The sequence below is a fragment of the Schistocerca serialis genome, chromosome 4, assembly GCF_023864345.2.
Source record: "Schistocerca serialis cubense isolate TAMUIC-IGC-003099 chromosome 4, iqSchSeri2.2, whole genome shotgun sequence".
Classification (NCBI taxonomy): domain Eukaryota; kingdom Metazoa; phylum Arthropoda; class Insecta; order Orthoptera; family Acrididae; genus Schistocerca; species Schistocerca serialis.
The window spans coordinates 582827887-582843804 of record NC_064641.1 but is presented as its reverse complement, the minus strand read 5'-3'; the positions used below and the strand labels follow the sequence as shown (position 1 = coordinate 582843804).

The 15918-nt window shown below is 40.9% G+C and overlaps 1 protein-coding gene across 3 annotated transcripts in view; it reads left to right on the top strand.

Annotated features, from left to right (window-relative positions):
• The window catches only part of LOC126475329 (transcription factor IIIA-like), an 82820-nt gene that overhangs the window by 10462 nt on the left and 56440 nt on the right, over positions 1-15918 (top strand). For all 3 annotated transcript variants that reach the window (XR_007586703.1, XM_050103116.1, XM_050103115.1), the window contains exons 6-7: positions 9039-9162; positions 11619-11724. Coding sequence is in view for 2 of the 3 variants with exons in the window: in XM_050103116.1 (XP_049959073.1) it covers positions 9039-9162; positions 11619-11724 (230 nt within the window). In the remaining variant the exon portion in view is untranslated. The remainder of the gene's footprint in view (positions 1-9038; positions 9163-11618; positions 11725-15918) is intronic.

Sequence of the window (15918 nt, the reverse complement as noted above, 5' to 3'; positions counted from 1 at the left end):
TGCCCATGTTCGCCTGCTTATAAAACGACAGAAACAGGCGTATTGGGAGAAGTGCGTGTCGACCATTGGGTGCCGCCATACGTCACCTTCTCAAGTCTGGACAGATGTCTTCTTGGGTACCAGACCCCAACAGGTGTCCCTGGCAATAATATCAATGGTGTGCTCTCTTCAGACGCAAACGTGATTGTCTAGCACTTTTCTGAGCACTATGCTTGAGCCTCTGTGTCGGTGAACTACCTTCCAGCCTTTCGCGCCCTCAAACGGCAGATGGAAAGAAAAGTCCTCTCGTTCAATACATGCCTTAGTGAACCCTATAATGCCCCATTTATAGAGTGGGAGCTCCTCAGCACCGTTGCATAGTGGGCCGGCACAGCTCCTGGGCCGGACGGATCCACAGTCAGATGATTTAACATCTCCCGTCTGACTGCAAGCGGTATCTCATCATCATTTTCAACCGGATCTGGTGCAATGGCGTCTTTCCATTGCAATGGCTGTAGAGCACCATCATTCCAGTGTTAAAACCCGGTATAAATTCGCTTGATGTGGATAGCTATCGGCGCATCAGCCTCACCAACATTCTCTGTAAGCTGCTGGAAGATATGGTGTGTCAGCAGTTGGGATGGAGTCATGTGGCCTACTGGCTCCATGTCAGGGCAGCTTCCGCCAGGGTTGCTCTATCACTGTTAATCTTGTGTCCCTTGAGTCTGCCATCTTGAACAGCCTTTTATACCTGGTTGCCATCTTTTTTGATTTACGAAAAGTGTATGACAAGACCTGGCCACATCATATCCTTGCCACATTATACGAGTGAGATCTTCGAGGCCTGCTCCCAATTTTTATCAAAGACTTCCTGTTGCTCCGTACTTTCCGTGTCCAAATTGGTGCCTCCCATAGTTCCCCCCATATTCAGGAGAATGTCATTCTCCAGGGCTCCGTATTGAGTGTATCTCTATTTTTAGTGGCCATTAATGGCCTAGCAGCAGCTGTAGGGCCGTCAGCCTCTCCTTCTCTTTATGCGAATGACTTCTGCATTTCATATTGCTCCTCCAGTACTGGAGTTTCTTAGTGCTGCCTACAGGGAGTCATTCATAGGATGTAGTAAGTGACTGTAGTCCAAGGCTTGCAGTTTTCAGCCGCAAAGTCGTGTGTCATGCACTTCTGTCGGCATCATACCATTCATCCAGAACCTGAACTTTATCTTAATGACGATCTGCTCACTGTAGTGGAGACTTATCAATTCTTAGGACTGGTTTCCAACAGCCGATTGATTTGGCTACTTCACCTTTGTCAGCTTAAGCGGGAGTGCTGTCAGCACCTCAGTACTCTCCACTGCCTGAGCAACACCAACTGGGGTGCAGATGGCTGTACGCTGCTGCAGCTCTACAGAGCCCTTATTCAATCCCTCCTTGACTATGGGAGTCTGGTTTACAGTTCAGTGGCACCCTCAGCATTGCGTTTACTCAACCCAGTGCACCACTGTGGTGTTCGCCTAGCGACGGAAGCTTTTAGAATGAATTCGGTGATCAGTGTCGTGGTTGAGGCTGGAGTCCCTCCATTGCGCATCCAATGTACACAAATGTTAGACAGTTATGCGGCACACTTTCGCAGTTCTCCTGAGCATCCAAATTCCGTCTCCTTTCCCCACCCGCGGCAGTACATCTCCTGCATCGGCGGCCCGGTCAGGGCTTACGATTGTGTTTTGCGTTCGATCCCTCCTCTCTGAACTGGAGTCCTTCCCTCTACTTGAGGTCCATTCATGTACACCTCCATGGTGTACACCTTGTCCAAAGCTTCGTCTGGACCTTTTGCATGGCCCTAAGGACTCCGTTAACCCCGCTACTCTCCGCTGTCACTTTGTCTCGATTCTTGACATGTTCTGGGGCCCTGAAATTGTTTATAGTGACGAGGCGATGGCCGATGGAAATGTTGGCTTCTCATATGTCCATATAGGCCATATTGAACAGCATTCCTTGCATGCTGGCTGCGGTGTTCTCACTGCAGAGCATGTGGCCGTATCTCGTGCACTTCAGTACTTCCGTTTCTGTTCTGCTGAGTCGTTTCTTCTCTGTTCGTACTCCCTGAGCAGCTTACAAGCTATCGACCGGTGCTACCCTCACCATCCTTTGGTAGCGATAATCCAGGAGGCCATCTCTCTCCTGGAACGCTCCAGTCATTTAGTGGTGGTTGTGTGGACTCCAGGACACATTGGAATCCCAGGCAATGTACTGGCTGGCCAAACGGGCTATACGGAAGCTACTCCTGGGGATCGGCATCTCTGAAACTGACCTGCACTCTGTCTTACGCCGCAAGGTTTTTTGGCTTTCGGAGATGGAGTGGCATAACAGTATACACAACAAACTCAGTGTCATTAAGGAGAAAGCAAATGTGTGGAAGTCTTTCCTGCGGGCTTTTCGCAGGGAATTGGTTGTCCTTTGTCGGCTCTGCATTGGCCATATGTGGCTCACACATGGTTACCTCCTCCGTCGCGAGGACCCACCTCAGTGTCGCTGTGGCTCCCAAATGACAGTCATCCTCCTCTTTCTGGACTGCCCGGTTTTAGCCGCTCTGTGGCGGACTTTGAACTTTCCCAGCACCCTACCTGCGGTGTTGGGCGACAATGCCTCAACAGCAGCTTTAGTTTTACATTTTATTTGTGAGGGTGGGTTTTATCATTTGGTCTGAGTTTTGGCGCATGTCCTTTGTCCCTCTTTGTTCTCCACCGTAGGGCTTTTAGGGTGGAGGTTTTAATGTGTTGCAGATTGGCTGGCTTCTCCTTTTTTATTCTCATGGTCAGCCAGCCATGGTAATCTGCTTTCTTGTTTTTAATCTCTTCTCCCAGTTTCTTGCACCTGTCTGTGGTTTTCTTGTCCTGTTTTGTCCATTGTAGTGTTTGCTGTCCTTCTGTCTCTTCTGGTTCCTCCTTTCTCCTGTTATTGTGCCATACGTCTTCTTTGTTTTCTTCTTTCCCCATGGGTAATTGTTCTACTTTGAACAAGGGTCTAATGGCCTCGCAGTTTGGACTCCCCCTCCCCATTTTAAACCAGCCAACTAACATCACAACTGTTTACATTAGATTCATTGTGAGCAGTTGGAAGCAGGTGCATGGGCTTGCGCGTGCGCGGTTGAGTCGCGCATGTGTAGTACCTTCTCCCGCTACTGGATACAAAAGAGTGGTTGTTAGCTGAATAAGCAGTAGCAGCACGCAGTAAGATGCTACCCAGAAAAATTTTACTGGCACACGCAAGCTGCCATATTCACTGGGAGCAAACCAGGATATCTGCCCCGGGCGGCAATTTCAGCGAAGAATTAATTGCCTAGTAAAACAATGAAGTTATTTTAGACAATTTACTAAAGGAATTTGGCTTTTATTAATCTTTTCCGCTGAGGCAGTCAATGTATTTGAAACAAAGTGTTTAATTCCACACTGTTGGCTAGTTTCAACTGTTCGCTGCATTTCAAAAGGGCATGGTTTCATCTTCTAGCACATATGGCATTATGCCATAATAAAGTACCAAAAATGACATAATATGGTACTGGTACTACAAGAAAATTGACAACTGAATCTGGACATATGAATGGGCACTTTAAGCTGAATTATGCATGTTAGTATGGTTCACGAAATTTCGATGCTCTTGCAGTATCCTCTGATGTCTTGTTTCTTTTACGACATAATGTAAGATCTTTTAATGTTTTACACGTACAAACATACGGGCTTCCTGGGTCATCGTAGCTGCGCAAGCATGGTGACGCTTGTTATCTGGCACTCTATGGCAACTGCTGAAACAAAGCTCTTTCTAACACATTGCAGCAAAATATTGCGAATGATTGATTGAAAAGTGTTACTTTGGAAGTAAATTTCCTTTTACACAAGATGAACTACATGTGAGAATGTGCAACGAATTTCTTAACTCGCAGAGCGTTTGACTCTAATTTAAAAATCAATTCTTTGAGAACAACCATTCAGAAAATTTCAAGCCCAGATGATCAGACATTTATGTAATTATTAGAAATTTTACTGGCACATTCGTGTGATGTATCTTGAAGTGTAGTACGCGCAAAAAAGATCAACATTATACTTGAAAGTTTAGCTTCTCTTGCAGCTTATTAATTGTCAAGACCAATATTATAAATTTTTAGACAACATAGTTGTATGGAGATAAACAGCGATTAATTTACTTATAATCAATTATTCAAAATGACTGTCACAATCGCATTATTTATTTTGCCGCCAACCGGTTTCATCCCGCAATGGGGTCATCTTCAGGGCAATTTACACCATTGGTCGCTCGCTGGAGTCGTCACCCTGCTTGTGCACGGTTGGTAACTATGATAGTTATGAAACAAGTAGGCGGGAAAATAAATAATGCAATTGTGACTGTCATTTTGAATAATTTACCAATATTATATGTGAAAGGCTTGCTTTTCTTGTAGCAACACTATGTATATTAATCTAAACCATTAACTTTTTCTGTTTGTGTGTTCATGCTACTTAGCAGTGATAATGCTACTGGCTGACTATATCACGTGTCCTGTGCTCTTAATATCCGCTGTATCGGCTGGCAAGGTCACGTCACATGAGCTATGACTGGCTTACAAAGGCGCATCACAATCTTGATTTCAATGTTTCAGGAAGTAACGTGCGGTGTTTGGTACAATTTTAATTTATACTTTCGTAATACGAAAATGTGCAGTGTATGTGGTGCTGCACATCAAAGATCTTTCCAAAGTGTTGCAATCACCCCCCCCCCCCCCCCCCCCTCCTTCTGAGTTTTGTTTACGAAAGGGTTGGGAAATTGTATGCCGCCATATAAAACCATAACCATTCAAAGGATTGATAAGTTTTACTGTTCCAAGGAAAAGTATACTGTCACTTAACATGGAAAAAGTGTATTTGTAACTGGAAATCTGGGAATTTTTTTTTTCCTTGTCCATGTATACACCCTGAACTGACAGCATTCAAACCATGTGGATGAAGAGCCACATACACTTTTTTGCCTCACATTTGGCATAGGTTCAAAGATGTCAGAACTTTTTGTATGCTTCATCAAAGTGTGATTTCAAGCTCATCAGCAACAGCTTGCCAATTGTTTTTTCAGATTGTAATTTTTGTGTAGATTATTTTCATCTTCCCATACCTCTGGTCAGGGATGAGCCACATTATTAAATTTGTAAGTCTTTCATTTGTCCACTTTTTCCATTGCTGCACACAACGACAAAGAACTAAAAAACATATGACTATATATACATGCACAAACATTCAAACAAATGTGAAACAATACTGTTTTCACTCAGGCACCTGGGTGTAATACTGTCATTGAGAGGACGGGAGAGATGAACAAATACAGAGATAGATATTACCCTGCAATGCGAAATATTCTCCACACTTCGTGGACAACTCAGTTTGCCCATCAACAACAGCTTGAACATCAGCAATGTTGCCCAACTATATCACAGAACTGCAGTCTAATGCAACAGTGTTCGGGGTAATGATATAGTGAACAAGTATTATCATAAAAAGTGGCTCATTTAAATGAACTTCATGAGCTGCACCTAAAAAGGGAGCTGTACTGTACACTGTATTTGAACCAGTTGCAGAGATGAAAAATGGGCTGTAAAATCATTAGACCTAAAAAAAAGTCGGTATTTTCCAGATTGACCAACTTCAGTCAGTATTTTTAAATTTTGGTCTGTAAAGTCAGTTTTATTTTTCTTCTTTCTTCTGAGTTTGGCCAATAACAGACAACATAAAAATTAAGGATTTTTGAGCTTAGTTTTCCCCTCTTCCTAGAACCTCCTCTTTCTCCTTCTAGGAAATGTAATATATGAATCTCATTTTAACTGGTTTCTCTCTAATTGAATTGATGCTTTTGACTCTGCTTCTGAATTCTTCTGTTTTGGATCATCACTAGTGTAATATCAGTTTCTTTCGCATATCTTTTGACCGCTTCTACCTACTTAGAGGTAAACTGTAATGATATGATGTACTTGAAGATCTTTTTTCAGTGGTTTTCAACCATTCTTATTAGGTGTCCATAAAATTTCAACCATGGATGTAGATGATACGTTATGATGGACCCAATGTTAACAAACCTCTGAATCATCTTATGAATGAGTCCCTGACCCTGTTAGGGGAAAAAAGCTTGATTGATTTCGGCACGTGTAACATACACAACATCCATAACGCATTCCAAAAATACTTAAAAGACTTTGGTCACAATGATTTGGACATATTGTTTCTCTGTAACTTTTTTGGTGGCCAAACATCTCATTTGGAAGATATGGAAAAAAAAAGTAATAATTTATTTCAGCCAACTAGCCATAAGAGTTCAAAGTACATGTTGCGGTTTGCATATCCACTTATTGACCATGTCCTTTTCGTACAGAGTTCTGTATGGTAATGTTTACATATTTGATGACACAGTTTACACTCTCACATTTCATTTGGTTTATGATATGACATGTTATTGCAAGTAAGGTGGTGGAAACCACAGACTGCCACTCTAGTAAACACATGTCTCGTCTTTACGTTTTCCTTTGTCCATGTTCGGTCAATCAGGGTGCCTGTACTGTAAACTTCTGGGGTTATGTCTTCTCTTTTTTCCTTCAGTGTTTTTAGTAGATTTTTCCGATGCATCAGGTTTGTCCATAGGTGCTCAGTGAGGAACAATTCCCTCACTTGGAGGTATACAAATCTAGATTGCGTTGTTTTAGACACTCCAGTTGCTTTCTTTGAGTAGGTCATCTTTACTCTTCATAATGTCGCTAGGCTTTTCACTGTGAGATGTTGTCTGATGATTTCTATGGTGAACAGCAGTATTGGTGAGATTTTGGCTCTGAATAATGGAATTGCTGTTTCTGGGATGAGGCGTCTAATGTGGATTATTTCACGGATAGTCATTATTGCTTGCGTTAGTTTCTCTGTCACATGTTCTGTGAAACATTTTGCACTTGTGTTGGACCCCACTTACGTCAGGTCTGGTACAATTTTCAGATTTCCCTCCCTTATGAAGATCTCAGCTGATGCAGATTCTCTTGCACCATTTGTGAGCACCATCATTTCTGTTTTTGCCACATTTATTTTGAAGCCGCATTCAGTGCAACAATCTTCCATGTTGTTTATTGCTTAGTGTAGTTTTACAATGTCCTTTGAGCCTATTACAGTATTGTCTCCGTATGGGTATGATGTTACATCCTCCCTTTGGGTATTCTTACATCTTCTTCTGCTGCAAGAATAAGTAACAGAGGACTTAATGGGTCTCCCTTTAATATAGCACCTTTATTGTCGGTTGTATGCACTGTTATGGAATGGAGGCTGTTTCTATGTACTTATTGTAGAGTTTAGTGCAGATTGGCATTCGTACTCGGGCTGCATTTTTTGAATATTTACTGACCTCTTTTGTGGCCAATGGGACCCATTCTGTAGTTGTATGTGGCAATACCTCCTGTTTGTCCTCTGGTCGTCCTTTTAGTCCTTCCTTGTTCAGTATGTCGTCGAAGTGCGTCTCTCATTCTTTCATATTGGTGTAATGTGTTTTGGTTGATTTTCTGGGGCTTAGGGCAGTATATGGGTCTCATGTGGCTTCCTCCACTAGTTTCTTTCCTTCTCTTTCCCAAAATGTTCTCTTCTTTTCCTTTAGAATTTTCTTATATTGTTTTTCGACATAAGTCTTAGGAGAGCTGTGTTCTCTATTCACCATTTTAGTTGGTGTAGGCTTTCTAGTACAGCTATCCTTAGCCTGTAACACTCAGTGTTGGGTCATTTTCTTCGCTCTTCTTTTGCATTTCAGTTTGTTTTATGCTGTCTGATTTTGCTTCCAATTTTTCTGGTGCCTGTTGTTCTCGAAAGTGCCTGTTACTTCTTTCTTTATGCTTTTTGCCATTCTCCTTGGATACTTATTTCCAGAGGAATATCCTTCCGAATAGTTTTGTATATCTGTTCTGCAATTTGTCTCCTACTATAAGTAGTGGTTTATTATTTTTACTCTGAGTGAAAAGATGGTTTACTTCACCTGTTATGTCAGTGGCTGTTTTGTTCGGTTGGAAGTATGCTGATTTTGTTGTAATGTTTTTCATTTCTGTCAGGTGTATGTTCCTGTTTGAAAGTTCTGGTTATTGGTGTTAATTTGTGTGGACTGCTGTTCTTCTTGTGGGTCTTTCACTGTTACCATGTTTTGCTTGATGATGAATGCAGTAAAATTGTGGGTGTTGCCAGTTTTGGTCAAAAATGTTTGTTAGAACTGCTATGTTCGTAGGAGCATCTTTAAAGTTCCTACTGCTTCTATTTTTTTTGGCATTATTCTTGTCTTATTGAAGAGACACCCAACTGTTTTCATGGGGGATGGGAATTTAGTTTTATTTGCCAGTTCTAAATTGTGAAAGGGTATTCCTACTTAAAGGACTTTCTATTATTGTTGTTAGTCAGTTCTTTACATTTCATGTTCTCTTTGAGTCCCTTCTTGTTGAGAAATTGTTTTACCAAATCAGGTGTTGTGTTAAGTATTCATGTACTTCCAAAAATATTAGTCCTGTTTCCATTATACCTATCAAATGTTTCAATGAAAATTAAAAAAAAAATCCCTTCTTTGCACCTCATCCAGTCAGCACTGAGCATGCTTCTTCTCTCATTACATTGACATTCAGTGTCCTCAAGGTCATATGAGAGAGGAATATGCTGGGGAAAAGGAGTTTTCTGTTGACAACCCATTGATGCCACTATCCTTTTAAGACATACAGTTTCAGTTGGATGGAATAACTTAGCGTAATGTGTGTGTGTGTGTGTGTGTGTGTGTGTGTGTGTGTGTGTGTGTGTGAGATTATCATCAAGTTTGAAAGACAAATTGCCTATGTGGATTTTGTGTGTTAGAGATGCAAGTAGATTCTTCAAACAAGGTGTCTGCTGGTTTATTTTAAGGTTAAGTGGTGCTTTTTAAAGCAATTGTTGTGACTGTTGCAGTAGCATTCCAGAATTTGAAAACAAATTTCCATATCGAGTAATTTTGAAAAGTGTGGAAGATAGGTTCTTGTTGTTACCTTTCCAGAATACGTCTGTGATCATTGTGGAAGAGTATTCTACAATAAGACACGCCTCCGTTCACATGTGATGGTACATCAAGATCCAAGTGAACGTGAAGTGATCTATTGCCCTTACAACAATTGTGGCAGGTAAGTAGCTTCACAGATTTCTCTCACTGCAGAAAGCAATATTGTAATTTGGGATTGAAATTACACATCTATTTATTCATACAAATCTGGGGAATAGTAATTATATGCCATCTGTCCAAAAAGTTCCGAGACTTATTTCATTCCTTTCCTGGTGTATAAATGACTTCTACAGTGGAGCAGTGAACTAAACACCTCGCAGACAAGTGTTTATTCTCAAAAATATTTTGAAGAAGAGAAATATGTTTGTGAAGTTTATCCTGCATATCATGAATCTCACAAAACTATCCTGCCACAATTAATTGAAATAGAAAAAGTGGAAAATTCTTTTCTCAGAAAAATCATCACAGGTGATGAGATTTGGAGATAAGTAAATAACTATCTGCAATTTTTCCCTGATTGTCATTAGGTTGGCTGTATGGTTTTGTGCACTAACCTGGTGCTAAATGGGACCATTGTCTTCACCTGTGGTACACTGCAGTGTTATTAAATCAGTCTGTACTGTGACATAAAGATGGCCACACCACTGTCTGTTTGCACCATAGACAAACATTGTTCCATAATCAGTTTTTTTGTGGTCTGAAGATGTCCCAGGAGCAGCAAGTCATAAAAAACTTTCAGTACAGTAGAGAGACAATATTTTGCCACAGAGAAGTGTTTACCTATGGACTTAATAGATGAAAGTGGTCAAATGAGCGCGAGGAATACGAAGAGCAATATGTTCAGCTATGGCAAAAATTGATGCCAATATTCAACAAGTCTCTGTATTGAGTCTGATTGTTGGTGATTTGGGAAACCACATGCAGGTTAGTCATGTTTCTGCATATGAAATCGTGCATAACAGGCTCAACTTTCACAAAGTCTATGCAAGATGGGTTCCAAAACAATCAGACGAAGTGCATAGACATAACCATGTGAAAATCTGTCAGCACCTACTGGACTGTCATGCTAACAAAGGTGAAACATTTCTGACAGACGAATTCATTACTTTGCACGACAGAGTGAATGCCAGGGCATGGAATGGAAGCACCTTGCATCTCCAGTCAGAAAGAAATTCAAGAGACTGTCATCTGCAGGAAAAGTTATGCTTGCAGATTTTGGGACTCAGGGTGACCAATCCTGGAACATTACCTGGAAAAGAGGTTAACAGTAAATGTTACAGTGATATGCTGCTAAACAAACTGAAGCGTGCAATTCACAATAAACTAAAGGTCGATTATTGGAAGGTCCACATACTGCTGCCCACTCTGCTCAAACTCTTCTTGTTCCAAGGTGTGGGAGCAATTTGCTTACTATCTCAGTCTCACCCAATCAGATTTTCATCTGTTCGGTCCACTTAAATATGCTTTGAGGCCATTGATTCAACTCTGTGTTTCATGCTCCAATGTATTTTCTCTGTGTGTCGAGGCCATTTGTTTACATATGACTTGAGACAGAACAGGCCAAGGACCAGGCATAACTCACGACTGCATGTTTTTACTGTTTGCAGTTTGAGCACAGTTTATGTCTATATTTCTCCTCCTAATTCACTTTTCTAGTGAACACCACTTTTTCAGAGGGTGTCAGATAGGTTCGCAGTGGTTTACCAAGTACATTGAAAAGCAGAGTGACTGTGTTGAATACTGATATCAATAAAATTGTTTTCTCTTGTTGTAATAAATTATAAAACATGACTGCATGACAAATTGATGGGAGTGGTTCCCCAAGATCGAAGAAAGTGCGAATGTGATGCATGAGTGAACAACATACCAAAGAAGGTCTTTCCTGGCATTTTTACGTGATAGTACGAACATTTTATACATTCTAATCAATTGGAGAAAGACTATGCAGGGCCCCTGAAATGTTTTAATATCATCACCTTAACGTTTCTCTATATTTTATTAATCCAGTCTCGAAACTTTTTAGACTAACAGGGTGATTCTTAAATAGTTTATTTGTAACCACAATGTGTGTGTGTGTGTGTGTGTGTGTGTGTGTGTGTGTGTGTGTGTGTGTGTGTGTGTGTGTAAGTCAAGTTTATTAGAAAGTGGACACAACAATGAATTGTGACATCCAATTTGTGCCTATTCCCCCCCCCCCCCCCCTCTACTCCCCCTGTCCCGTCTCTTAGAATACTGACATTCTGATATGTATGGATCAAGAACTTAAGAAAGACTCTGTTTGTTGGACTGACCAATTTGGATTAAATTTTGGGGTATTTCACTTATTTTTTTTTTTTTTTTTTTTTAATCTCTTTGTTGTAGTTGACACTAATGAGGTTTCCTTTATGTGGAACTGATTATATAACTACAAAGTACAATTATGAAGCTTTGATGTTATGTTGGTTTTTCCATATAATTGAACAATGTTTTTTTATCTTTGAGTGAATTGCTTATCTGCTAAGAAACTTCTGTATTACTGTCTAAATTCTTCATAAAAATTTGTTTTAATAAAAACATTTTACAATTTAAATTGCACAGGTACTATTTTGAAAAGAAGAACCTGGACCACCATATCCACGCATGTCATGATAAGAAGAATTATCCGTGCTTGCATCCTGGCTGTGGAAGACAACTAAGTAGTCAGGTATACTGTACAAATGGATTCATTTGGTTCCTTATACCTATCAATCAGATACTGGATGATGTGATGGACGGTACAACATACAGCAGCCTTAAGAAGGAAGCAATGGATCGCAGAAAATGGAGAGGCAAAGGATCTGCTAATATAGCAGAAAACATGATGATGATGATGATGATGATGACTATGATGACCTATCAATCATCCTCTATATTTACATGAACTTTATGTTCAGAATACTTCAGTTTATGATACATATATCATTAGTCCTATGGTTCTCCACTGGAAAAATTCTTAAAAATAATGGCTGCTTTTAATTCTGACTGCTTCTATTATTACTGAATACTTCTAAATAATACCATGTACTTGGAAGACACTAATTATTTGTATTATCACTGTGTTTGCAGATTCATAAATTTCATCAGCACAAATTTTACAGGTTTTTACATTCAAAGAAATCCTTCAATGTAAATAAAAATCTCACTTTCCAAGCCATTTCAAATTAAATAAATTACCTGGGCAATCCCCCATTTTGTGTGTGAAGCAGAAAAATTAAGAACAGTCCATAGGTAGATGGAAATTATATCTGCATGGGAAGGCAAATTTATTGGTAATCAGCAGCTGTAGCTTGCTGCAGGTCCACATGTCATTGCAGAATGCAAAGAGTCAGTACTACATTCAATGCTGCTCATAGCCATCAAGTCGTCCTTAACTTTCTTCAGCATCCAGAACCTGTTCCTCTGCCCTACTATGTATGTACTGGTCTCTGTTAAAATTATTACATTCTAATGATATCTGTTCCACGTACTTCACAAATACGAGGAGGCCCATAAGTAGTAAATCCCAAGTTGAGTTGTCATAATGTTTAGTAGCCATGCTTGTGACATGGAGGAGAAATCTTGTATGCGGTCTGCTGAAGTTATGTTTTATTAAAAGTTACATGTTCTGAAATGGTGACTAGTATGTTTTCCCTGGAATTATACAGGGTGAGTCACTTAACGTTACTGCTGGATATATTTCGTAAACCATATCAAATACTGACGAACCGATTCCACAGACCAAACGTGAGGAGAGGGGCTAGTGTAATTGTTTAATACAAACCATACAAAAATGCACGGAAGTATGTTCAACACAAACCTACGTTTTTTAAAATGGAACCACGTTAGTTTTGTTAGCACATCTGAACATATAAACAAATACGTAATCAGTGCCATTTGTTGCATTGTAAAATGTTAATTACATCAGTAGATATTGTAACCTAAAGTTGACGCTTGAAACCTCCGACGTTCAGTTGCGTGTTGTAACAAACACGGGCCACGGTCGGCGAGCAGCATCTGCAGGGACATGTTTACGATGACGACCGTGTTTACGAGTGTGGCTGTAGTGCACTGTTGCGGTTTGGTCTAGCTGTCGCAGTGTCCGCATGTAGTGCTTGCTGCTATTGTTATTCTGCATTCGTCTCCGCACGCAGACCAACTGTAGTACACCGTGTTACCAGACGTCTGATAGTGTAGTGTTGTAGGAAATGTGACCATGATGCATTCGAACTCTGAAAAGGCGGAGATGATACTCATCTATGGCGAGTGTCTACGAAATGCAGCTGAAGCCTGCAGGGTGTATGCAGAACGGTACCCTGACAGAGAGCATCCAACGTGCCGCAAACTGCAAAACATCTACCGCCAACTGTATGCAACAGGTATTGTCGTAGCACGCAAACAGGTCCGTAACAGGCCCATCACAGTAGAAGTGGGTGCAGTTGGTGTGTTAAGCTGCTGTTGCCATGAACCCACACGAGTACACGGGACACTGCGAGAGCCGGTGGACTGAGTCAAAGTAGTGTCATGTGCATACTGCATCGTCACCGCTTTCACCCGTTTCATGTGTCGCTACATCAGCAATTACATGGTGATGACTTTAATCATCGAGTGCAATTCTGTCAATGGGCATTAACAGAGAATGCGTTGCAGTTCTACCTGTTTACCGATGAAGCGGGTTTCACAAACCACGGGGCAGTGAATCTACGGAACATGCATTACTGGTCCGTGGACAATCCTCACTGGCTCGGACAGGTAGAGCAACAGCGACCGTGGACTGTAAATGTATGGTGCGGAATCATTGGCGACCACCTCATTGGTCCTCACTTCATTGCAGGGGCTCAAACAGCTGCAACATCATCGCGTTTCTACAGAATGATCTGCCAATGTTGCTCGAAAATGTCCCACTGGGAACGCGCCGACGTATGTGGTATCAGCATGATGGTGCACCTGCACTTTCCGCAATTAACACTAGGCTGACCCTTGACAGGATGTTCGACGGGCGTTTCATAGGACGTGGAGGATGCATAAATTGGCCAGCCCGTTCTCCTGATCTTACGCCTCTGGACTTCTTTCTGTGGGGTACGTTAAAGGAGAATGTGTACCGTGATGTGCCTACAACCCCAGAGGATATGAAACAACGTATTGTGGCAGCCTGCGGCGACATTACACCAGATGTACTGCGGCGTGTATGACATTCATTACGCCAGAGATTGCAATTGTGTGCAGCAAATGATGGCCACCACATTGAACATGTATTGGCCTGACATGTCGGGACACACTCTATTCCACTCCGTAATTGAAAATGGAAATCACGTGTGTATGTGTACCTCACCCCTCATGGTAATGTACATGTGCGTCAGTGAAAAAGACCAAAAAAAAGGTGTTATCATGTGGACGTAATGTGCTGTTCCAGTCTCTTCCGTACCTAAGGTCCATCACCGTTCCCTTTGGATCCCTACGTAATTCGGTGCTCTCCGATACACACGATCGAACAGCGGAGGAGTGGTACTCAAGCGTCAACTTTAGGTTACAATATCTCCGGATGTAATTAACATTTTACAATGCAACAAACGGCACTGATTACGTATTTGTTTATATGTTCAGATGTGCTAACAAAACTAACGCGGTTCCATTAAAAAAAACGTAGGTTTGTGTTAAAAAAAACATTCATCCGTGAATTTTTTTATGGTTTGTATTAACCAATTACACTAGCCCCTCTCCTCACGTTTGGTCTGTGGAATCGATTTGTCAGTATCTGATGTGGTTTACAAAATATATCCAGCAGTAATGTTATGTGACTCACCTCGTATATCCAGTGTACTCTGCAACCAGCAACATGCAGGAAGTTCATCTCCCTGTCTTGAGCACGTACTTGATGCTCCAAAGCTGAAGACTATTTCATACGTTTTGAATTGATGGAACTGTACTGGGGATAATGCTGCCACTGCTGACAGGGACTGCCAGCATAACTGAGTGCAAGGAGTTGCTGCAGTACCTTTTTCTTGGTTTTGTTGGTCACTTTCGGTCTCCCTGAAAACACAGAATATCCAGCATGGTGCAAGTCATCAAAAGGTCCATTATAGAGAATAACGTCCCTTCAGTTAAAAGCAGGAGATAGTATTGTATTTACTTGAGTATAGGATGATCCTGAATGCAAGATGACCTCCCCGATTTTTAAGAAGCTATTTGGGGGGGGGGGGAAAAATTAACTTTTCTGATTAATCAGAATTACATATTGTTTTACTGATATAAAGTATCTGTCTAAAAAGTTAACACTATGTTCTAACGTCATGCTATTTATTAATTGTCTAAATTTTGATAACGCAAGAAGAAATCAAATTAAAAAAATGAAATGGCCTTCATTAATTTTCATCTTCACAAACTTTTTTGCTTACTAAGGTTGTTAGCTACAGTATCATTACTTTGAATAACTGTTAATATCCGAATAGCACAGATATTAAATTTATCTTTGTTGTTGCAAGTATTTGGCTGTTTTGCCTAATATGTTGTGATTTCTGAGGTTGTGGTTACGGTACGGCCTGAGAACACAGCTGCTCCCTCTCCCAAAAACATAGCAAGATTTCGCTTCTATACTGATGTGAGAACGTGACATTGTCTCTTGTTGCCAAAATGTTGTCTGCCCGCTGCTCTCTTGTTGCCTGTGTAGAACCAGCAGCTGGCACATCCTTCTTCATTCCCGACATAACCTCAAAAGTGAACATCAGAAACATTACAGCACCAAACACGTTAAATATGCCACTGGCCTCTATCTAGACATTCACTGTCTTCTGCGGAAACATCTACTTTTGTTGAGTAATTGTCCAATTTTAAAGTCAGTTCAATTCCAGCTACAAATGGATTCAGGCTAATTCCAGTATAAATG